The sequence below is a fragment of the Pagrus pagrus genome, assembly GCF_965226575.1.
Source record: "Pagrus pagrus genome assembly, chromosome: 2".
Lineage (NCBI taxonomy): Eukaryota > Metazoa > Chordata > Actinopteri > Spariformes > Sparidae > Pagrus > Pagrus pagrus.
The window spans coordinates 23,989,049-24,012,183 of NC_140186.1; the positions used below are offsets into that span (position 1 = coordinate 23,989,049).

At 43.8% G+C, this 23,135-nt stretch overlaps 2 protein-coding genes across 4 annotated transcripts; both read right to left on the reverse strand.

Moving 5' to 3' along the window:
• Positions 1-436: 436 nt before the first annotated feature.
• Positions 437-10,734, reverse strand: LOC311270073 (transitional endoplasmic reticulum ATPase). 3 transcript variants are annotated; one of them, XM_084374716.1, is made up of 18 exons: positions 10,528-10,734; positions 9,620-9,731; positions 9,364-9,536; positions 7,463-7,605; positions 7,080-7,210; positions 6,607-6,738; positions 6,098-6,200; positions 5,771-5,904; positions 5,428-5,563; positions 5,188-5,300; positions 4,593-4,757; positions 4,326-4,448; positions 4,021-4,233; positions 3,371-3,549; positions 3,148-3,277; positions 1,490-1,648; positions 999-1,150; positions 437-902 (listed from the first exon to the last, which is right to left on the reverse strand). In XM_084374716.1, exons 3-18 carry the CDS (start codon positions 9,414-9,416, stop codon positions 797-799), a joined length of 2,172 nt encoding a protein of 723 aa, XP_084230842.1. In that variant the 5' UTR covers positions 9,417-9,536; positions 9,620-9,731; positions 10,528-10,734; the 3' UTR covers positions 437-796. The 3 variants fall into 3 exon arrangements, with proteins under 3 accessions (XP_084230842.1, XP_084230843.1, XP_084230841.1); XM_084374717.1 differs by lacking the exon at positions 10,528-10,734 and adding an exon at positions 10,053-10,377 and having other exon boundaries at positions 9,620-9,724; XM_084374715.1 differs by lacking the exon at positions 10,528-10,734 and adding an exon at positions 10,053-10,377.
• Positions 10,735-10,889: 155 nt separating this feature from the next.
• samd1b (sterile alpha motif domain containing 1b) lies at positions 10,890-23,128 on the reverse strand. Its single transcript, XM_084345236.1, has 7 exons — positions 20,136-23,128; positions 18,909-19,143; positions 18,163-18,296; positions 16,659-16,701; positions 16,432-16,549; positions 14,077-14,191; positions 10,890-13,951 (listed from the first exon to the last, which is right to left on the reverse strand). Exons 1-7 carry the CDS (start codon positions 21,312-21,314, stop codon positions 13,808-13,810), a joined length of 1,968 nt encoding a protein of 655 aa, XP_084201362.1. The 5' UTR covers positions 21,315-23,128; the 3' UTR covers positions 10,890-13,807.
• Positions 23,129-23,135: the final 7 nt, after the last annotated feature.

The window sequence follows — 23,135 nt, forward strand, 5'->3', positions numbered from 1 at the left end:
AGCTCAAATTCTATATTTTCTAGCCAAGTGGGTTACTGTACCACCAGGGCTCCTGGTCCTCAGGGTCTAATATATACAGTAAAACGGAAAAGTGAAAATTGTCCACAGTGAAATAACAAAAATACTACAAAAATAATATGAGGTGTATGAGGGAACATTTATTTTTGTGTGATTTGTGAGGAGCTTCGATCCATCAAATCAAGTCTTAACACAGATTATTCCGTTTATATTGTGCCTACATGATGCATATATAGACTATTTGTGTTCAATCAAATCGCCCGTCATCACAACAGACATTTTGACTCATCATAGTAAGAAAAGCACAGATGCTGCAAGTAACATTAATGATGGCTCTTTTCTATGTAAGAGCACTCCAAGCCACACGTACAAAAATGTTGCATTCAGCATTCAAAGATAAACCTTGCCAGAGTGATCATTAAGGCTTACAAATGAAATTTAATTATCACATTATAAACTCACATACACACAACTTACATCATTTTCATAGTGCAATCAGATTACAGAGTGTGAAAACCCAAAGATTTGATGTTACGATGGTTGACACAATCATTTTCTGTCTCAGGGACACTGTCTTACAAGTGTACTGGTTTTCACATTGAAACAATTCAACAACATATCATAAATAATAGACAGACATTTTTCCTTTTTTGTTATTTCCTGTTTTGTTAAGAGTCTTCAAACTACTCCTTGTTATTACAATATTTCCCCATTATTCTTCTGTTTCCATTTTCTCAAAGGAAGCCAAGCACAGCAGTGGGAGAGGGCACTAAATGGGTCACTGATAGAGATCATCATTGCCTTCGTCTCTGTACAGGCCTGGCCTCCCTGATCCAGAGCCCGACCCCTGGCCTCCAGACCGAGTACCAGTATCAGAAGGGAACCTAGGTGGAGAAATTAAAAGGAATGATTCTTGAACGTATCCTGAAGAAATCACAACATGTTCTGTAGTGACACGTCTTGTACTTGAATATTCGTACCTAAAGTTTCCAAAACCTCGGCTCTGCTGCAGAGTTTGAGCAAACATTTCGTATTTGCGGATGTCGTTGTCACTGACGGAGCGACGAGCAAATCGCATCGCCTCTTCAAAGTGGTCCTTCCTGATCTCCGGGACTGGATCAAAGTCTTCGTCCTGCAGACAACAGAGAAAACACATTATGGAGACTTCAAGGAGAAACAACACAGTCTCCATCCGTGCGTGTGTGTGTGTGTGTGTTCCCAGTCCAAAGGCTGATGGTTACAAAACACACAGCCGCCCTTTAGGGAACGTTTTTATCTTCCACAGTCTCTATCTGTACCAGGCACAGACAGTCTGGTACAGCTTTGAGCAGTGTGGCATATGTGTTTATGTGTGTGTGTGTGTGTGTGTGTGTGTGTGTGTGTGTGTGTTAAAGGAGAGGAAAGAGTCAGAGAGGCCCAATTATCAGCCTCCAGTTCAATACAATATAGTATGCAGCAGTAGCATTCTGACCATTGGGATGCCTGGTCTGTTCTGCCTCTGACGCTCAGCCTTGATCTCGGCCTCGATGGCCTCACGGATGGCCAGCTTACAAGCCCGCTGGCAGATCTCTGTCAGGTCCGCTCCGGAGAAACCCTCCGTGATGCCAGAGAGGTATTCTAAGTCCACATCCTACAGGAGTGAGAGAGAGGAGATGCAAAAGGAAGGATTCACATTATTTGGGATCATTCTCAGAGAACTGGGGTTACCATAGTAACTAAACATTTTACAGTTTTTACGTACAGATTATTCATGTAAGATTTTATGTTCTTCACTACATTTACCTGCTGAATGTAGGAGTGAAGGTTTCTTAAGGTCCTGTGTGTAGGATTTAGGGGCAGAAATGGAATATCATTTTCATAATCAGGTACTCATTATAATCACCTGAGACTAAGAATCGTTTCATTAACTTAAGCTCTGCATCTTTGAACACGTAACATATGCGGACCATTTGAGGAGCTGATGTGCAGCAGAATATATAAATATATTTTTTTACTGGCTACAAGATGGTGAGCTTTTGTTTTGGGGATTTTGTCTGGGAATAATATTTGCAGCTTCAAACCTTTAGAAAACCACAGAACAACATCTGATCATTTCCTCTGTCATGATTAATGCTAATGAAGTTAAGCAGAGCAAAGTTAGGGAGATTTTAGTAGAGGTGTATTAGGCGGAATATTCAAATGTTTAGCACGTGTTGGCACCATCTGTGCCATTTTAGATTCCTCATGTTACAGCCGGTAAAACTTATTATTATAATAATTTGAGCTTATTATTATTATTATTTTTTTCTTTCATTTCACTGTAGGTATTCATTCCATCTAAATACAACTGTTTTTGGACTTGAATCTGTAGAGTCTTAGCTTTTATACGGCATGTTGTTTGTCTTGTTATCATGAAATACTATGATCGCTAGAGCCAACATTGTGGGCATGCACCGTTTTTGTTACTTTTGCTTTAGTTGCTTGGTGTTGGAGTTGTGTTTTGTTTAGGTAAAAATGATGTACTTTTAGCTGAGCTTCTTCCTGTTAAGTGGGTATGCTGCATGACTACGTAGCTACATGATTAGCATGCCCTTTTATGGTGTGTTGTGTAATAGGACACCCCTGTACAGGGGAGTTTAAATGCCAGCAGGACGATCAAGACCCAAAAGTGGAGGGCAGCTAGAGTTATTTCCTGCATACAAGTACTTTAATTTAACAAAATATTGTCAGTTTATGACCCAAACCTCCAGGAAAAAATATAAATAGAAGGCTGTCCTATTTTAAGCTTGTAACGCGGATCTCTGTGATACATACGCACCACTTACGCGCTGCTCTCACGCATGGTGTAGACAGTTTAATTGATTATAGTGGAAGCGCAATGATGCAGCAGCTGCTCTGCAGATGGTCTGCACACGTTACGTGTTAGATTGCGTCTCAGCCTCTTAGAATGAGCCTTTTTAAATCTCTGCAGGGAACACTGGCTCTAGAGAGGGCCTGTCATGTTTTTAGCAGCCACCGCAGGAGAGGGTGAGACGAGGGGTGTTCAGTTGGTTCTTCAATTTGCAACCTCAACACCTGTGTGTGTGTGTGTGTGTGTGTGTGTGTGTGTGTGTGTGTGTGTGTGTGTGTGTGTGTGTGTGTAAAACTAACTTGTGCGACGGGGGACTTGCGTAGGTTGGCATTTAGGATTGCTGTGCGAGATGGTTTGTCTGGGAGCGGGATGTAGATGAGCTGGTCCAAACGGCCCGGCCGCAGGATGGCAGCGTCAATGATGTCAGGTCTGGTGCGACGGATAAAGAGAGTGACATGACCAGAGAGAAGAATCCACCTTCACTCCTCAAACCACAATCATTAAACAATTTCCCACATGTACCTGTTGGTGGCACCAATGATGAAAACATTCTTTTTGTCGGACATGCCGTCCATCTCTGTGAGGATCTGGTTGATGACTCTGTCAGCTGCACCGCCTGCATCCCCAGCTCCCCCTCCTCTGGATTTGGCGATGGAGTCTAGCTCGTCGAAAAACAAGATGCAGGGGGCTGCCTGTCTGGCCTGTAGGCAGAGAAGAGGCCAAAAGGGTTAGTAGGGTTACCGTAGCTATGTTTACATGGACAATATTTCTTCTATCCAGTTGAAATCATTCTGATTAGAGATTAGAGAGTGTGCTCAGCTCCCTCCTGTTCACACTGTCCACCCATGAGTGCACTCCCAGGCTCTACTTCCTTCAGAAACTTAGGGGGGCTAAATTCTGGAGCCATATTCTGGTCAACTTTTACAGAGGAGCAATAGAAAACATTCTGACTGGAAACATTACAAACTGGTATGGTTCGTGCACGACCCAGGACAGGAAGGCTCTACAGCAGGTGATTAAAACCGCCCAAAACATCACCAGTACCCATCCACAGAGCATCAGTGACATCGGTGCCATCGAGCCAAATCAGATTAGTCTCTTCAACTGAGGCATTTTTATTCTGATTGGGCTATTAAATGATTATTGGTGGAAGACTAGGCTCCTGTTCTCACCTTATCAAACACGTCCCTGACATTGGCCTCTGATTCTCCGAACCACATGGTGAGCATCTCGGGTCCTTTGATGGACACAAAGTTTGCTTGGCACTCGTTGGCGATGGCCTTAGCCAGCAGGGTCTTCCCACAGCCCGGAGGGCCGTAGAACAGCACTCCACGAGAGGGAGTCATTCCAAACTTCAGGAACTTGTCCGGATACTCGACAGGGTACTGAGGAGAGCGAGAGGAACATCGATGGATTATTGATGGCACTTGTGTTTGCAGGTTCATGCAGAGTCCAGTTGTATGAGTGTTTCTTCCACCTGGACGAGCTCTTGCAGTTCTCTCTTGACCTCATCCAGTCCTCCGATGTCCTGCCAGCTCACCTGAGGCACCTCTGCACAGGTCTCTCTCAGAGCCGATGGGTTACTCTGACTCAGTGCCCACTGAGGGAGGGCATGGTGGGGTCAGGGAAAGGAGACATTGTTCTTTGAGGGACTAATAGAGTACAGCCTAGAAGAGCAAACGTCTGTTTGTGTGTATGTGTGTGTGTGTGTTGTGTGTGTGTGTGTGTGCGTGTGTGTGTGTACTTGGAAGTCATCCATGGTGACGGCCAGTGAGTTAAGCAGGTCGGCGTCGATGGATTCGTCCTCCAGGTCTATGAGGGTCATCTTTTTGCGGATGGCCTGCAGAGCAGCTTCTGAGCACAGAGCAGCCAGGTCGGCGCCTACGTGACCGTGGGTCTCTGCGGCGATCTGAGACATGTTAAATACCTCAGGGACATTGATATGAATTTATTAAACAGCACAGCGGTGTGTATCAGGACATTTTTATGCCTAAAAAAACTAAATAAACAAACTCTCTTCATTTTCGTGACTGAATAAACAAACTGACCTTAAAGGGTTCTGGGGACCACATTTTCCTCTGAGAACAGCTTGTTTATTCAGTTATGGAAAAGATAATTATTTGTGAGTTTGTATTATTACCTCACTAATATTGTAAATATCAAAATTCTGACTTTTAATTTCTTCTCCAAAACTACATCGTGCCCCTTCAAAGTATGACATAAAACAGTTAGTTGATTATCAAGATAGTTGCCTACTATTTTTTCTTTAATAAATGTTAAACCTTTAATTATGACATATTTTTTATGTTCTTTGGACCGAGGCTGCTGCACTTCCTCACCCTCTCCAGGTCGATGTCGCCAGCCAGTTTCATGTTTTTGGTGTGAATCTGCAGGATCTCAAGTCTGCCGGTCGAATCAGGGATTCCAATGTCAATCTCCCGGTCGAACCTGCCTGGAGAGAGACATCACCATACTTGAAAATGTATGCATGTTTTGTGTGCTTTCTTTGTGTTGTGTGTGTGTGTGTGTGTGTGTGTGTGTGTGTGTATGTGTATGTGTCTGTGTGTGTGTTTCTTGACCGAAGCGTCTCAGAGCAGAGTCCACGCTGTTTGGTCGGTTTGTGGCTGCCATTACAACCACATGAGCTCTTTGCTTCAGGCCGTCCATCAGGGTGAGGAGCTGTGATACTATACGCCTCTCCACTTCACCATGGGTCTACACACACACACACACACACACACACACACACACACACACACACAAAGTTACATTGACCCTATACAGCAGAAACAGACATTTTGTACTTGTTCCCTATTGATATATAAATAGATATAAAATCTAATACATTTCCCTCTGAGTGTACTTTATATGATTGGATGCGACAAATAAACGTGATTGATTGACTTGACTGATATTGTTTACCTTCTCTCTCTTGGGAGCGATGGCGTCCAGCTCATCAATAAAGATGATGGCCGGAGCGTTTTTCTCCGCCTCCTCAAACGCTTTTCTTAGGTTGCTCTCTGACTCTCCGGCCAGCTTACTCATGATCTCAGGACCTTCACAGAATAATGCAGAGCATCTAAAGCATATTTTCTCCTACTCAGATCTACAAATAAGAGAACCAGTGGGTAAATAAGAATTCACAATCAGGTTCTATGTACTTTATTTTCAGTTTTTGACTTTGCTGGAGCAGGGGTTTCACTCTTCCTCAACACAGTGCCACTATGTGAGCAAAGAAAAAAACCTTACCATTGATGAGGAAGAAGAAGGCACCAGTTTCGTTGGCCACAGCTCGGGCGACCAGGGTCTTCCCTGTCCCTGCAGGGCCGTACAGCAGGATCCCTCTGGGGGGCTGAGAGAGAACACCAGGTTATGAGTGGATGCTGTTTCCATATGTGGAAATTCTGATCCAGATGAAAAAGCCAATCACATGTAAAAATAGGCAATCACACCTGAAAATGTATGCAATTGGGAATTCATGTTTTTGAAAAAAAAAGAAAATAAAATAATTTAGTGATTTCATGTGCCTTTTTCTGTTTCCACACGTGAAAAAGTCAGCCACATCTGAATGAATGTGATTCACATGTGAAAATGTAAAATTTACATGTGGACATTTTCAATCACGTGAAAAAAGCGACATATGACATTATTTTCTTTTCACACGTTAAAATTTTCGTTCAAATGTGAAATTGTGATTGTGAAAAAGCAAATTTCAAATGGGAGATTTTCGTAAGGGTTTGCGTGTGTGTGTGTGACACCTTGACTCCAATAGCCTTGAAAAGGCCGGGGTGTCTGAGAGGAAGCTCCACCATCTCTTTGATTTGGGCCAGCTGCTTCCGACAGCCTCCGATGTCGTCGTAGCCGATGTCATTGAGGCTCTCCTCCTCGTCCTGTCACAGGCAAATGTGCAAGAGTCACATCTGGATGATTTATTATCAGTCATGGCACTCATACCTGTTGCCAGTACGGTTAGCATGGGTAACAATATAAACAACAAGAATCCATGGATCCATCCTGATTGGTTTCAACAGCATGTAGGGTTTTTCTTGCACCATTTTTATGATTTAAACACAATAATCTTACAACTCAGTCTACAGAAAGACACAAGCGAGTAATTGTGAACATTCCCAGCATGTTGTTGCACCAGCAATTCTTCCTGATATTAACTACGTGTCCTGCTAATGCTGCCTCTGAATTAACCAGTCCAGAGGCTCATGAATCTCTCACCGACCTCTCTTTTGATTGGCTCTCCCTCGCAGTAGATGACAGTGTCTGGGGCAACGATGCAGTGAGGGTCCGGGTCGGTGTCCATCACCTTGAACTCCACCGCCCTCATGCTGCCCCTCACCAAGAAGATGTCATCTGGAAACACAGAGAAGAGAAAAGAAAAGAAAAGAAAAGAAAAGAAAAGAAAAGAAAAGAAAAAAGAAAAGTTACTACATACAGGAGCACCTGGCTGTGTTGTGGATGGTGTTGAGGTGATGACATAAGTACAAACACGCTGATATGAGCAAAAATCGGCTGTCACACCTGGTAGTAATATCATTGGAGAGGTAATGCTATGAATGTAGCTGCTTCACTGTATCAACATCAGTAGCAGAGGCGTTGCAGTACCTTTATGTATGGGCCGGTAAGCCTCCAGAAAGTACGGTTTGAGAAAAACCTCAAAGAGGTTTCCCGTCAGACCCTCAATGGTGTCATCTATAGGGAGGATGTGGATCTTTTTCCCATACTTGATGTCAGGGCACGCATGAATACTGTGATGAGACAGGCACCATCAAAAATTTATGGATTATTCCTGACAATTCCACAATTAATATTTCCTAACCTCATACGTAACACAAAGAAACAGGCAGTGGTGGAATGTATCCAAGTACATTTACTCAAGTGCTGTTCTTCAGTTCATAGTTGAGGTACTAACTCTTTACTGTGCAATGGTGTAAATATTTTTGCTGAGCGTTGTTTCTTATTTATATTGTTTATATTGTTCTTACTGCTTTTTTACTTATATTTTTTTGCTTGTTTGTTATTTCTGTTTTTATTAATGTTCTCTATATTTGCTATCCCTTTTGCTGCTGTGACAATACAAATTTCCCCGTTGTCGGTTAGTTAGTTAATAAACAATTATCTCATCTCATGCCATGTTATCTCATGTCATATTATCTCATGTTATCTCATCTAATGTCACCTTGTGTCATCTCATCTCCTGTCACCTCATCTCATGCCATCTCATGTTATTTCTTCTCATGTCATCTTATCTCGTCTCGTCTCATCTCATGTCATCTTATCTCATCTCATCTCGTCTCATCTCATGTTGTCTCATCTCATGTCATCTTATCTCGTCTCGTCTCATCTCATGTCATCTCATGTCATCTTATCTCATCTCATCTTATCTCGTCTCGTCTCATCTCATGTCATCTCATGTCATCTTATCTGGTCTCATCTCATGTCATCTCATGTCATCTTATCTGGTCTCATCTCATGTCATCTCATGTCATCTTATCTCATCTCATCTTATCTCGTCTCGTCTCATCTCATGTCATCTCATGTCATCTTATCTGGTCTCATCTCATGTTGTCTCATCTCATGTCATCTTATCTCGTCTCGTCTCATCTCGTCTCATCTCATGTTGTCTCATCTCATGTCATCTTATCTCGTCTCGTCTCATCTCATGTCATCTCATGTCATCTTATCTGGTCTCATCTCATGTTGTCTCATCTCATGTCATCTTATCTCGTCTCGTCTCATCTCATGTCATCTCATGTCATCTTATGTCATGTCATCTCATGTTATCTCATCCCATGTCATCTTATGAGATGGCATGTCATCTTATCTCATGTCATCTCATATTTGCTATCCCTTTTGCTGCTGTGACAATACAAATTTCCCCATTGTGGGTTAGTTAGTTAATAAACAATTATCTCATCTCATGCCATCTTATCTCATGTCATATTATCTCATCTCATGTCACGTCACCTCATCTCATGCCATCTTATCTCATGTCATTTTATCTCGTCTCATCGCATGTCATCTCATGTCATCTCATCTCATGTCACCTCGTGTCATCTCATCTCATGTCACCTCATCTCATGTCATCTCATGCCATATTTTCTCATGTCATCTCATCTTATCTCATGTCACCTCATCTCATGTTGTCTCATCTCATGTCATCTTATCTCATGTCATCTTATGAGATGACATGAGAAGTTACTTTTCTACTTTTTTGCATGCTGCACCAGAGCCAAATGAATGCAATTTGAACATTGACAGCAGTAAAATGTAGCACACACATTAACGCAGCAGTAATATTAATCCAAAAATATCAGATATAATAGTAAAATACTGACAGGGAACATTTTACTGCACTTTGACTTCTTCAAACAGTGCATTTTTCTGATCATACTTCTACTTAAATAAGGCTTTTTACCCATAAAGTAGTATTCTTACAGTGTACTGATACTTAAGTAAAGGATCTAAACACCTCCTCCACCACTAAACACAGGTGTGAGATCTACCTGATGACATCACCAAGCCGGACACGCAGGTTGTTACGCGTCACACGATTCATGCGGATGCGTTCCTCCCCACAGGTGTCATCAGTCAGGACGATACACACCGTTTGCCGACGCTTCCTCCCTCTCAACACCACTGTGTCCCCCCGGAAGAGCTGCAGCTCCTCTGTCTTATTCTAGTGAAACACACACACCCACAGATCTCAGAGGAAATACACACATGACCCGGATATATATATTTACACACACACATGCAGACCTGTGACAGGCTGACGATGCTGCTGTCTTCATTTAGAGCTTCATCCACAATCAGTCTGTTGGGTCTGTGTTTCTGTTTCAGAATGGCAGTGGAGAAATCTTCTCCCTTTGGGCTTCCAGACAAGGGACACATTATGACTCTCTAACATGCAGGCCCTGCACTAGTAGCTCTGATTTCCTCATGTGACACTGATCTGTATTTAGACTCTCTTTGGTACTGCACGTAGCAACTATATCAGTCTGTAAACATTTGAAAAAATATCTAATCAAAAGTTTTGAGTTTAATGCAAGTATGATTTTAGTAGCACATTTTTTATGACACGCACATGCAAAATACGCCAATAAAACATTGTACAGCAGGTTCAAATATGCATGATTTTAAGCATACGCACGCCCATGCACACATACTGTACACATGCAGCTGTTTCACTCACTCTGCTCCTCCTGAACCTGGCATGACTGCTCTCCTTTGTCTCGTCAGATTTCAGATATCCTCAATTTTCAGGTCTGGTCCCTCCCTGTCCTCTGCAGTTGTTTACTGTGGTATACTCGGGACCTGATCTTGTATGGTCTTGTATTTCTGCTGTGATCAGTGCCAAAGGTTTCAGCTTGTGCCTGATCTGATCTGCCCTGGTGTGGTTTTGGTCTTCCTGGAGCCCAGAAGCTCCCAGCAGAGAGTCTCAGTCTCTTGTTTTCCCTCTGCCTTGAACCACCATGTTTGTGGGAGCTGCACCCTGTCTGTTTATCAGTGGAGGTATAAATATGGCCGTCTGCTGCCCTGTCTTATTTGTAACCCCATCGTGCGCGCGCGCGCACACACACACACACACACACACACACACACACACACACACACACACACACACACACACACACACACACACACAATCACAGATCCCAAGCACTTACCTTGGAGAGAGTCCCAGGACAGATATAGCGTGATATTTCCTCCTCCCCCTGCTTCTAACCAGCAGATGCTGGGACAAGTGCCTCGCTGGTCATGGAGAACACTTCCACGCTTACTGTGAAACATTTATAGGTCAAAATAAATCCTGTATCGCGCCTATTTTCCAAAAGATCATCCGGATAAGTCTTATCTTTTCTAAAACGCAGCGTGGTCTCTCCTCCTTCGACTCCCTGTCGTGGTGACTGAAGGGAGCTGCTGGTGTGACCCAGCTGCTCCAAACCCCTGATTGGATTCCCTCCCTTACACACACACTGTTGAAACACATGTTCACACACACTCAGAATGGACACATTGTGGTGTTTTAATGAAACTTTTATTACTAAAATCATCCTTTAACAAATAACTTGAGACAACCAACAAAAGGCATAGACGCACTGTACATTCCCCTGCACTCAAACGCAGCTGTCCTCTACAGATTAAACCGAGAAGAATGAAATGATCTGAATGCTAACCGTGGCAACAAACACCGTAAACCTGCTCATGGAAGTTGCACATAAAGTGAAAGTGAGGGGAGTGATGAGGTGAGGGGAGGTCAGAATGCACAAAGAAAATGATGATTTGAACATCAGCGTGTGGAGAGTGGACTGGAAACATTAAAAAACCAATATGTGGAAAACAGAAATACAAACATGCAAATATGAGAACATTTTATACAAAGCAAGCACAGACGACATGCCAAACCTGGAATTTTAAGGTGGGAATGAGGTGTGTGATCATTTGACAGCATTTGGTTTCTAAGGTTTGACCAGTACAGACAGTTAAAAAAATGCTGGTGGTATGAGATTAGTTGATTGATTGACTCAGCTTTACCCTGCGATAATATCGTTCAGTTAGATCATTGTATTAATAATAATTTACAAATGGAGGCTGATGTATCAAATGGGCTTATTTTCAATATATTTACATATTCACTCTGTTACATCTAGTTGAGAGCTGATTGTTCTGCTGATTTCAGTTCAGTTAGCTTCAGCTGGAGTGTGTTCAACATTTCTGCTGCCGACTCTGAGGCCACTTGCACAAGAAAATTTAGACCTGCTGACCAGTGGCACCAAATTACAAAAGAAAAGAAGAAGAAGGAAAAAAAAGGAAAACTTGGCTTATAAATTGTGGTTTTCTTACAATGTTGTGGAACAATTCAGTAGCAGCAGCAGTGAGATCATCATCATTGTTTTTATGTGTCCAAATACATGAAAACAAGATATGAAAACTGACTGACTGACGAGTTTGCAGAAATGTTAAAGGAACACTTCGTCCTCAAATCCAAAAATATATTTTTTTCCTCTTGTCTGTAGTGCTATTTATCTATCTACTTTGTTTCAGTGTGATTTGCAGAGTTTTGGAGATATCAGCTGTAGAGATGTCAGCTTTCTCTTAAATGTAATGGAACTTGGCTTGTGGTGCGCTCAAAGCTCCAAAAAAAATATAAATATATATACTTAAAACTCAGAAAATCTCAACAGCAATGTCTCTTTCCAGAAATCATGACACTGTTACTCAAGATAATTCAGAGACTTGGGACTCTACCGAACTACATCCACCAACTGCACAGGAAGAAGTGAGAGGCTTGGGCTTGTGGCAACGAGGGATGTGAGCGGTAGGGGTGTCATGATCTTGATTTTAAATCGAAAATTGATTGAAATGAGCCTTCAACTTCGCCAATCGAAATCAAACGCAGTAAACAGTAATGGCGTCCTCCTCAACTGAGCTGTAACGTTAGCTAGTTTAGTTAGTTAGCCTGCCACCCCTACTCATGGACGCACGCTTCCTTCTGTGCGGTGATACAGATGGCAGGTGTAGTTCAGGAGAAAGAAAATAGTTCCTACATGAAACTGCTCACATCACAGTCTGTGGATTATCTTGAGTGACCGAGTCATAATGTTTTGAAAGAGACATCGCTGTTGAGCTTTTCAATGTACTGAATTTTTTTGTGTCATCTATTTTCATTATATTGAAGAGAAGGCAGACATCTCTACATCTGATATCTCCACAACTCGACAACAACAAAACAATCCAGATTAGGGATGCAAATTTTAATCAATAGTAACATGGCTGCCTTAACAAACAATTATTGGTTAATCATTAATATTATATGAAATATGTTGGAAGTTTTTCCTTTAGAAAACTGTGCAGGCTGCGTCAGGAATTAACAGAACAGAAACTAAACACCAAGTTACTTGAATAATAAACAAAATAATGACTTCATTTTAATAGATTTGATTTTGGGCTGAACTGTCCCTTTAAGAAGCCACATCTCAGCTCTGCAACAGGTCTGAACTGTGTTGTCTTTACTTTGCAAATTAATCCCAGTTAATTCAGTCAAGAACTAGATAGCTTTGTGACTAGTTTGATTGAAGCCAGTCAAAGTCTCTCTTTGTGCAACTAGCATCTGGTGTGGCGATACATTGGTTAGAACAGACTGTGGCTAGCTCTGTTCAAAACATGACAGATGCATTTATTTATTAGATTTTCATGTGAAACATTCAAAACCAACCACCTGCCGATCTACGAGCTGACATCGGGGGAATTATCAGCTTATTGCTTTGACCAACGACCGATTACACAAGGTCATGTGCGCTCGCCTCTCCAGTTTCTGGGAATGTACAGTATTTAATCTGGTCAACTTCTGATTTGTTTCTGTTTAATCCAACATCCTCTGTCAAGCCTCCACACACACATAAAGCATGTGTACAATGGCAAACACGCAACCACGACCAAGATACCCTTGCATTGCAGCCGCAAAAACCAAACCACACAGAGTACCCTCCACGACCTCCTTCAAAATGTGCATAGAAGTCAGCACAAAGCAGCCCCTTAAAGAAACAACCCATGTTGCACAGTTTAATCGAGAAATTGCAAAGTGCTTTAACACTGTAAATAAAAAAAGAGGAATTGCATGATTTTCTGCATCTCAGAATGTCATGAATCGACTTTCCCCGCCAAACATTTGAGCTCTGCTTGGTAGAAAATCCTTGTTGTCCAGGAAGTACAGTCTCATTTCTGTGTGTTGTTTCTGGACCAGAGCTGAGGGCCAGGAGGGATAGGAACTGAGGTGTGTGTGTGTGTGTGTGTGTGTGTGTGTGTGTGTGTGCGCGCACGCTGTTTGACGTCAGATGAAAAGTGAAGTGCATATTGTATATCATGCATGCATTTGTATATGATTACTTGAGCTATATGTAGATACAGACATACCAGTCTCTCTCTGTGTATTTCATGTGTCTGTTGTTAGCAGTCGTCTTCCTCAAAGTGTGTTTTCTGCAGGACCTTCACATGGCGCTCATAGATCTTGAGGGCGGGGCCGAGCCTGATTGACAGGCCTGTCAAAACATCGTTACGCTGCATGAGGAGAAGAGACTTGCCATCGATTTCCTAATGAAGAGAGCAAAGCAACGTTGGCAGGGAGATGTAGGTTACACATGTTAGACGTTAAAGAACAGCCATTAATCCTGTCTCTGGTGGCCTCTAGTGGTTCTTAAAGGAGATTGCAGGCTCACCTGGGTCCTGAAAGCAGCGGCCTGCTCAGGGAAACCTGCTGCTGTGAAATAACTGACCACATCAGACACTGTCCAGTCCACCGGGCTCCCGCTCGCCCCCTCGGACTTTATAAACCTGGAGAGATGAGGAGGGCCCATCGGCCTGTTACAAAACCTGCAGTGAACTCGTAAAGTTATGACAGAACTCCCTGAGCAGAAAATACAGGAATGTAGTTGTGTGTTACCTCCGCCAAGGAGGTTATATTCTCACCTCTGGCTATTTGCCAGTTGGTTTGCCAGCAGGATTAAACAAAAACTACTGAACATATTTCCACGAAACTTGGATGGAGGACGGGTCCTGGCCCAGAACAGATCCCATTAACTTTTGGTGCTGATCAGGATAAAGGGCAGGATCCAGGAGTTTTTTCTCACTTTCTTTAAAGGTGCACTATTTATTTCTGGGGGAGACATCTTAATCAGCAGAGACTGAATGACTGGATTGTTATGCCTAACCAAAGTAAATAAACAAACAACTCAATTTTCATACTGTTTTACTTTGTTCATATGTGGCGGACCCTGCCACCTTTCTAGCTTCAAACAGTGTTCTGGGGACCTTATTTTCCTCTGAGAACAGCTTGTTTATTCAGTTATGGAAAAAATAAATATTTCTGAGTTTGTATTATTACCTCATTAATATGTAAATATTCAAATCCAGAGTTTGAATTTCCGCTCCAAAAGTTACAAAATTGTTTTCACACCATTTTTTGTGAATTCCTCAGGGAACAATACTTGGACATTGATGAAAAAATCAGGTGTATTTAGGTGGCTGGTATCTATGAGTGAGGGCAATTTTATGTGGATTTGTTGGGCCTTGGCGGAGGTATGCACTCTACTGGGTGCCACTCTGGGTTTTTGTCCATGGTATTTATTTCCTATGTTTTGATAATCAGTGTGGGTTTATTAGAAGGGAGCACTGAGATGTCCATGTTTTTAAACATAAACAAAGTAAACCTTAAACTCTCAGATTGCTCAGTGTCATTGTTATAACATGTTGTAACACTGTAACATTGTTATAACTGAACCATGTTCAAGTGCTGCTTGGACGAAGACGGATCGATCAGTATTCACACCCCAGCGCACTCATTTTAACACGCGTCATAGCAGCTGTGCTGGAAAAAGGGGCAAAAATTAGCGTGTCCACCCGGATGCTGCGTTTCCATCACAGCCAATGGGAGCCAGAGCTGATAAATATCCATCATACTACGGAGTCATTTCTTCTGGGAATAAATGTTGATTGCACCCATTCTTCACAAGAAACAAGCAAGATGTTAAAGTGTATCAGTTGTTTGTTTTGTTTTTTTGTCCAGTGTGAAAGATTAGATTAGATTATTCACTCTGACCGCTCTCATAGCACCAAAAAAGCTCTAAAAACCCACCAAACACAACCCTCTAAACACCAAACAGCAGGCGGATACAGTTAGCAAGGAGCTGGTGAACAGAGTGGAGCATTTAACAGCTAAAGAGACACATATTAGAGAGTAGTGGACCTGCATACATCAAGTGGACAGAAAGACAACTGCAAGTGGCCCAAAAAATCTGATCTTGCAGGTTTATGGTAATACAGTCTGGGAAGGAGTTATCTTGGACTGCGCAATGAGGAGAAAAAAACATGCAGTGCCTGAGGGTGCTTTATTAAATGGACATTAATGGAGACAGACTATAGTGAAGTGAGAGAGCACCTTTTGTTTTGGCTCTATACTCCATCACATTCACTTTAAGAAATGAAAAATAAAGAACTCACTTTCAGATTTAATTTGAAAGTGTTCAGATCCATAAATATATACACGTAGATAATAGTAGCATTTAAATCAGTATGGGAACTCAGTAAATCTGGAGACTTGGATTACACAGGACGAACTGTGTGGAGCCATTTTCAGGTTTTTTTTTCCGGCTGTTTCGTTTTTTAAAGTTTAAAACAAGTCCCCATCTGCTGCAGTTGTTTAGGAGAATGCTGCAACACTGTTGTGCTGTCAAGCTCCAGAGATGCTTTGTGGACTATGAAACCTCACCTGACTTCCCACTGACACAGAGGTGAGAAGATAATGTCGTTATTCGGTGAACTTATCCTTTAAACGTCTGTGTATACAGATGCATCATCTTCTTCACATTAAAAACCATCCGGTGGTTTCTGCTTATTTCATGTCTCGTTTTGACGATATCGCACTAAAGAAATTGAACTTGTTCACAGTAAATCTTCATGAAGGAAAACTGACTTTGTAACAGATCCACAAAAGCAAGCAACAGAGGAGCAGACAGAGCCAAAGCCAATGAATCTGTTTGGTATCTTAGTGTCTCCGGTATCTCGGCTGTACTCACCCTCCACTGCTAACTCCTCCGTTTATCCCTCGTTCCTCAGACATGCCGGAGTCTCTCGGGGAGGCCGTGGGTGTGAGCAGGCAGGACGACACGCCGACCTCTGTCTTAGACTCCGAGCCTACAAGGGGAAAAATAAACCACAGTCTGTTTACCTGTCATCATCGCCAACCACCAAACACAAACAAACACACACACATTTTGAGATCATCTACTTAAGCAGAACTCACTGTTAAAGCCTGAGGAGCTGTGGTTGATTCCGTCATGCTGCATCTGAAAAAGATGAAAAATAAAGAAGCATGGCGGAAAAAAAAAAAAGATATCTACTCGTAGGCACAAGTCAGAGTCACACCGTGCGAGAGGGAAAATCATGTTGAAAGCATCAGAGCGATATGACCTCCAACTAAACTCAGGGATTACAGAGCTGGCTGTGTCAAGATGCATCATAACAAAACTGTAACTTGACCATCTGCTGTGTGAGTGTAAATGATGATGTGCAAGGTGGGAAGTGGCCACGACCCAAGACTGTATGACAGGGTCTATATACAAAGTGTAACTAATTAAAAAAGAGGAACAGGGATAAAATTCACAGTGAAAAAGTCAAACTGTTTTGTTAACTGTTCTCTTATTATTTTGCTTATCATTGACTCAAAGGACTCGTCTGAAAAATAAGCCAATCGTGTTCCTTCTCTGATATAAATGGACCGTTTCCAGACAGAACCTTTAACAGGAGAAAGTACCAGGGTTAAGATAAAACATCCTCGCCTAAGGTGATACAAAACATTCAGTAATGTTCTGGCTTTCATTAACGGACACACACTTCAAACACACAGAACAATGTGTTTATTCTGTGAGTATTTTATTTTCATTGACAGGAACCCTGTTAAGACCACTAGTAGCACTTTGGATGTTTTTACAAAAACCATCCCAATTTCATTCGTGTCGTGCACGAGGACGCCCACACACACGTTGGTGACACGAGTTGCAGGGTTTTTTTCCCCTCACCATTTCACTTTATTCCACTGATCAACAGTTGGTGGCAGTAATGTGCCAAGAAATGAACGAACCAGCCATGCCAGATGTGTGATAACTACCGATACTTACCGTAGTCATACCATCATTTTTACTCTGTATGATACATACATACATACATAATAACAAAAATGCCATAACTGGTGCAGTATCACAGTGAGCAGCATGAACAGAACCTGAGCTCTGATTAAACTTCAGATTGATAACATGTTTATGTGGACAGATCTTTTTAAAAAATAAAATAAAAAAGATAATAATACATCTACAGAGCTTGTTGAAGGTACAGAATAAAAGTGTCTCTTTTCCTTAAAAACATTATTATGATTGTAAATGTATAATTTACACTGATATATGGATTGGCTCATAAATGACAGTTCACTGGTGTCATTTTAGACAATAAAGTTTATTGCTAAACTGTAAAATATCCTGTCTCCATATCATGTTTTGTGTTTAGACACCACATAATGTAAAAAAAAGTCTGTATATCTGCTGAATTATCAGTATTCAAAGTTTTTTACTGCCTAAAATCGGCATCGGTCGATCGGTCATCGGTCGATGCCAATATTAGGCAGTAAAAAATGTCCGTAGGACTTTTAAGTTCATGCTATGTTTGAGTCATTTCGACTTGTTTTGATAACACATGGGAAACACCATCGTCCAACAATGAAAACCAACAGGACAGATGCACATGCTTGCACTTACTTGTGCCTCTACATGCAGCTGATCAGGGACGACAGCTCTGTCCTCCTCCAAGTGTGCACTGTTACTCTGCGACAGGGAGGCTCCCTGAGCAGATGGACACGGTGTCCTGGTGACGGGTTCAAGCCCAGATAGCCCTGAGAGACCAACAGCCAGAGCCAGGTGAAAAGAGGGAGGAGTTAACAAATTGAAAAAAGTGTTTCACAGCTAAAACAAAGCAAGACTGACAGTATTTAAACTGCTATGAATAAAGTTAGAGGCAGTAGGAGTTTACAGGTTATATTCAAATGTAAAGTATTAGTTTGAGATATAGTCAAAAACCTAAAGCTAGAGTTCCATTTAAAGGTGCAGTACGTAGTTTGGGGGAAGAAATTTTAATCAGAAGAGAAAGATCTTCATTGACTGATTTTTTTTGACTAAACAAACTAAATAAACAAATTCTCTTTGTTTTCATGACTGAATAAACAAACTGACCTTACAGGACAAATCCTGTTTTACTTTGTTTATATGTGGCGGACCCTGCCAGCTTTCTACCTTCAAACAGTGTTCTGGGACCTTATTTTCCTCTGAGAGCAGCTTGTTTACTCACTTATGGAAAATATAAATACTTCTGACTTGTATTAATATTTAACTATAATATCAAGCGGGCCTATCACAGGTGAAGCAGGAGTGGTAGTAGCAGTCACAGTATCACTGATTAGAGGGAGGGTTAGGCACATACACGCACGCATGCGTTCACGCACACACACCTTTGCCACCGTGGCTCTCCTGCTCAGATGCTGTCTGGATCTCAACATCTTCTTCTGTGGTTTTCTTAATGAGCTCCGGTTCGGTTGTCATGGCTACCGGGGAAAGTCCTCCCTCCTCATCAGAACTCCGGGGATCCTCCTCCTCCTCCTCCTCCTCTTCCTCATTCTCTTCCCGTTCCTCTTCCTCGCTGGCTGTTTGCATTGGCTCGTTCTCCTGGAGGGAGGGGGACGGCGCCTGCAATGACATGAAGTAGTTTTTAAAAAATGTGTCTTTATTGAAACAAGGGGAGTAAAGTGGAGTTGGGTGTCTAATGGAAGTTCTCAGTCAGGCCCATGGTTCATTGTACCTGACACAGAACAGAAGATCTGCTGCGCTTCTCCCACACCTCCCACTTGGAGAAGCACATATATCAGAAATAACGACAGCAGCCTACTGTAGCCTACTCAAGTCTGCACCCACAGGGGGGAGGAGGGAGGAGAGTGCGCTGTCAGGAACGATACAAAGGATTTAATGAGGCACGCAAAGGGGGAGATGCGGGGATAACAAGAAGGGGAGAGAAAAACAAAACCGGCAGCCTCAAAAAAAATATATACACGCAAAATGAAGCCTGCGTGAGCAAACGTGATGCTCGAGCTGCTGGGTGCCGAGTCCTCCGCGACGGAGCAGCGCTCAGCGGCACGTCTCAAGTTTAGACAGACACCGCCTACTGCGCGGCGGCAGGCCCGGACACTGTGCGCTCCGCTCCGCTCCGCTGCTGAACTTCCTGAGAGCCCCCAAAACCAAATGTGTGCTGCTGACCCCCAAACAGCGAGGAGGCGCCGAGAGCGGAAAGTGATCGGGCCGTGCGGAGACGCTCTTTGTGGTGCGCTCCGGAGCTGTCTGCTCCCTGCGTGTAACCCGCACCTTTTGTGCAGGAAGCCGAGCTACACACACACACACACACACACACACACACACACACACACACACACACACACACGGAGGACAAACGCAGCACCGAAACGGTGGCATCCCGCTGTCAAATACAGAAACCAGAATGAATGTGGCCCAAACACTTCTGCATTCACAGCATCGAGGTTGAACGCGGAACGCAAATATTTGGCGAGGGGCGCCGAGCGCGTCCTGAGCACTGATCATTAATTTATCTGCCAGCCATCACCACGGCGCTGCTCAGCGCTCCCTGTGCGAACGGGACGTGTTGGAAATATTAAGTTAGCGGTGCCCACCTTTCTCCCCGTGTGCTTGTCCTGCAGTGCGCTCTTCACAAGTCTGTCGGCGGACGCATTCTTCGGCAGCGGCTCCTCCACCACCGTCCCCCTCAGAGGGAGAGTGATGTTCCCGCAGCGGGTCCTGCGCAGCCTGCCCCTCGCCACCTCTCTCTCCATGACCACTTTGACTTTGCCTCGGGTCAGCTTCTCCTCCGACAGCCGCTCCTGGCTGCTCAGATAGCCCAGGATCTCCTTCAGCCCGAGCGGCTTCATGTGGCCTCTGGTCGCGGCCGCGGAGCCCCCCCGGAGGCTCCTCTCGGACAGGCTGCGAACAGAAGCCACCAGTCTGTCGCCCAGGTCCGAGTTGGCGTGGCTCCCCGCTGTTTTGGTGCCCCCTCCTCCGACACGAAGTTTGGGCTTGAGAGGAGGCGCGGGCTGCTTCTGCTTCTGTTGAGGAGGGAGGCTGCCGACGCTGCCTGGGCAAGTTTTGTTCTGGGTGTCAGCCCCGGACGAACCCGGCTCTTTCCCCCCGCGAACTGCATCGGCTTTGCTCGGTGTCATCCCGCTGCCATCACCGCCGTCGTGTGCGCCGGTTCTGTGGCCGAGACCCGGCGACGGGCAGCCCCCCGCTCCCTGCCGTCCTAATCCCTTGTCTCTCGGTGCACTTGCTTTCTCCTCTTTACAGCCGCTCCCGACATCGCAGCCCGTTGTTGCGCCACAGCTGAGGCACCCGTTTCCGCTACTGGGGCTGGAGGCAGGCTTGAGCTTCTTGGCTGCTGTTTGAGTGTGGGGCTCTGGGCTGGGCTCGGAGTCCTCCTCTCCCTCCTCCTGGTCGGTGAAGCTGTGCGCACTGTCGCCGTTGTTGTTCAGATGGTCGTGTTTGGTCCGCTCCCTCGCTGCCTCCGCGCCGCCGCCGCCGCCGCCGCTGCTGCCGGCGGCCGTCAACTCACTCTTCTTTCTGCTTTTCCTCTGAACCTTCGCCGCGTTTCGGTACGAAATGGACCCCTTGTAGCTAACTTTGAGCACCGTCTGCTCTTGAATCAGTTTCTCCAGTTCTGTCCTGGTTCGGTCCGGGTCCGACCCGTGTCGTCTCCGGACCATTCGACAAATCCTCTCCAGATCCGGACGGGCTTTCCTCGAGCGGAGAGAGTCGATGGTTTCCAGGATCCACTCTCGGTACTTATTGGGCTCGGACATCCTTTCCTGCGGGTGCGGATGGGGTTTGGCCCGAGTGCGTCTTTCTTCCCCTCTGTTGTTTCACAAGTGACGCTGTGTCAAAGCTGGGAAGCCCGAGTGCGATCCCCGGCTGGAGAACGAGGACGGAAGCCCGGCTGGTACGCTTGCGTTCGTTGGCCACATTGTGCGCTTAAGGTGGACCGAAGATGGCGCCTCGGTCTCCAGCACAGACGCGAATGGCATTTAAGGTGGAATCGGCTGGCTCCAGGCGCATCGGAGCGGCTCTCTTTGTTAGCAGTCTCGTCCCGACCAACCCGCAGTTTGTGATATCGGATTTTTAACACAAAGACTGAGCGGCAGCGAGGAGAGGACACGGCTGAGTTGCTGGATGTCGTGTTTTTGAGCGAATCAGGCTGCGCCGGGCGGTCAACAGATGGGTGGATGACGGCTCCACTCCGCATCAGGCGGCAGTGATGGATGTCTGACCTCTGGGCGACAACAATCCAGCACCGAGAACATTTCAGATATCTCATCATCTGCAATCCACTCTCAGCTGCACGAGCAAACACACGCACACACACACACACACACACACACACACACGCACACACATCCAGGAAGCACACACACACAAGTTCAGTAGAATTTTAGAAGTAAAACTTTATTGGAATGATATTCATGTTGCAAAATATTACACTTCGTGTTTTTATGTCACTGCTCCCGTGACTTTAGACGCTTCCCTTTGCAGTGTGTGTGTGTGTGTGTGTGTGTGGCGGGGGTTAACATGGTTTACATTGGGGTCTCATTTCCCTAAAAAGTGCGACAGTATGTACCAGCATTGTGCCTGCATCGAGAGGAAGTTGTATCACTGCAAAAAACATCGAGGAGACACAGAATAATATTGTATTATAACTTCAAACATTTTGTCCATGATGATATAGTCAACATTAAACTTGACATGGAGGAAATACAGCGAATGTGAAGTCTCAACAAGTGGTTTACAACAATGTCATAATAATAATAATAATAATAATAATAATAATAAAAAGGTTTGTAAATTAGTCCTTAATAACCACATGTCAGCTGATAACTACAAGTAGGGTGTGTCTACCTTGCAGCTCTTGCCTCCACCTATCTGCCAATGTGATTTTCACGTCAGATTGATCAATGAAATGTTTTCAGCTGTTTCACCTCTCAGTGAGAATGAAAAGTAGTGAAAAGTTGGGTAGTATAGGGAAGGTGGTGAACCGTTTTGGTCACAAATCATTTGCCTTGTATTTGATTCACTTCTTCAATAGAAAACCGATCGTTCACAAGCCACTTGGTCGCTGGCGAGGCCGGCCCCAGACACCCAAAGGTCCCCCAAAAGCTCCAGGTTTACTGCGTTGTTTGGTTTGTGGTCAAAATGTCACAGTGTTACAAACTGTGAGCATTGAGTTTGAAGGGGCACTGTGTAGTTAAGACTCAGCATTTTAATATTTGCAATATTAATGAGGTAATAATACAAACTCATTTCCATAACTGAATAAACAAGCTGTTCTCAGAGGAAAATAAGGTCCCAGAACACTGTTTGAAGCTCGAAAGGTGGCAGGGTCCGCCAAATATAAACAAAGTAAAACAGTATGACATTGTGTTAACAATGTAAACACAATTGTGTTGATCAGGAGAGAAAGATCTTCATCAACTGATTTTTTATGTCTAAACAAACAAAATAAACAAACTGTCTTTGTTTTCATGACTGAATAAACAAACTGACCTTAAAGGACAACACCATTTATACTGTTATACTTTGTTTATATTTGGCGGACCCTGCCACCTTTCTAGCTACAAACAGTGTTCTGG

Bases quoted from the DNA above. Each gene is read 5' to 3' on its own strand.
- LOC311270073 (XM_084374715.1), bottom strand. From the start codon at position 10,075: ATGCCAGGTTCAGGAGGAGCAGA. The intron at 4,234-4,325 runs GTGGAAGAAACA...CGCTCTCCTCAG, and splicing joins AACTGCAAGAGCTCGTCCAG to TACCCTGTCGAGTATCCGGA. The intron at 3,550-4,020 runs GTGAGAACAGGA...CTCTGCCTACAG, and splicing joins TCAGGGACGTGTTTGATAAG to GCCAGACAGGCAGCCCCCTG.
- samd1b (XM_084345236.1), bottom strand. From the start codon at position 21,314: ATGTCCGAGCCCAATAAGTACCGAGAGTGGATCCTGGAAACCATCGAC. The intron at 18,297-18,908 runs GTGTGTGTGCGT...TTGGTCTCTCAG, and splicing joins GGAGAGCCACGGTGGCAAAG to GGCTATCTGGGCTTGAACCC. The intron at 16,550-16,658 runs GTGAGTTCTGCT...TTCCCCTTGTAG, and splicing joins CAGCTCCTCAGGCTTTAACA to GCTCGGAGTCTAAGACAGAG.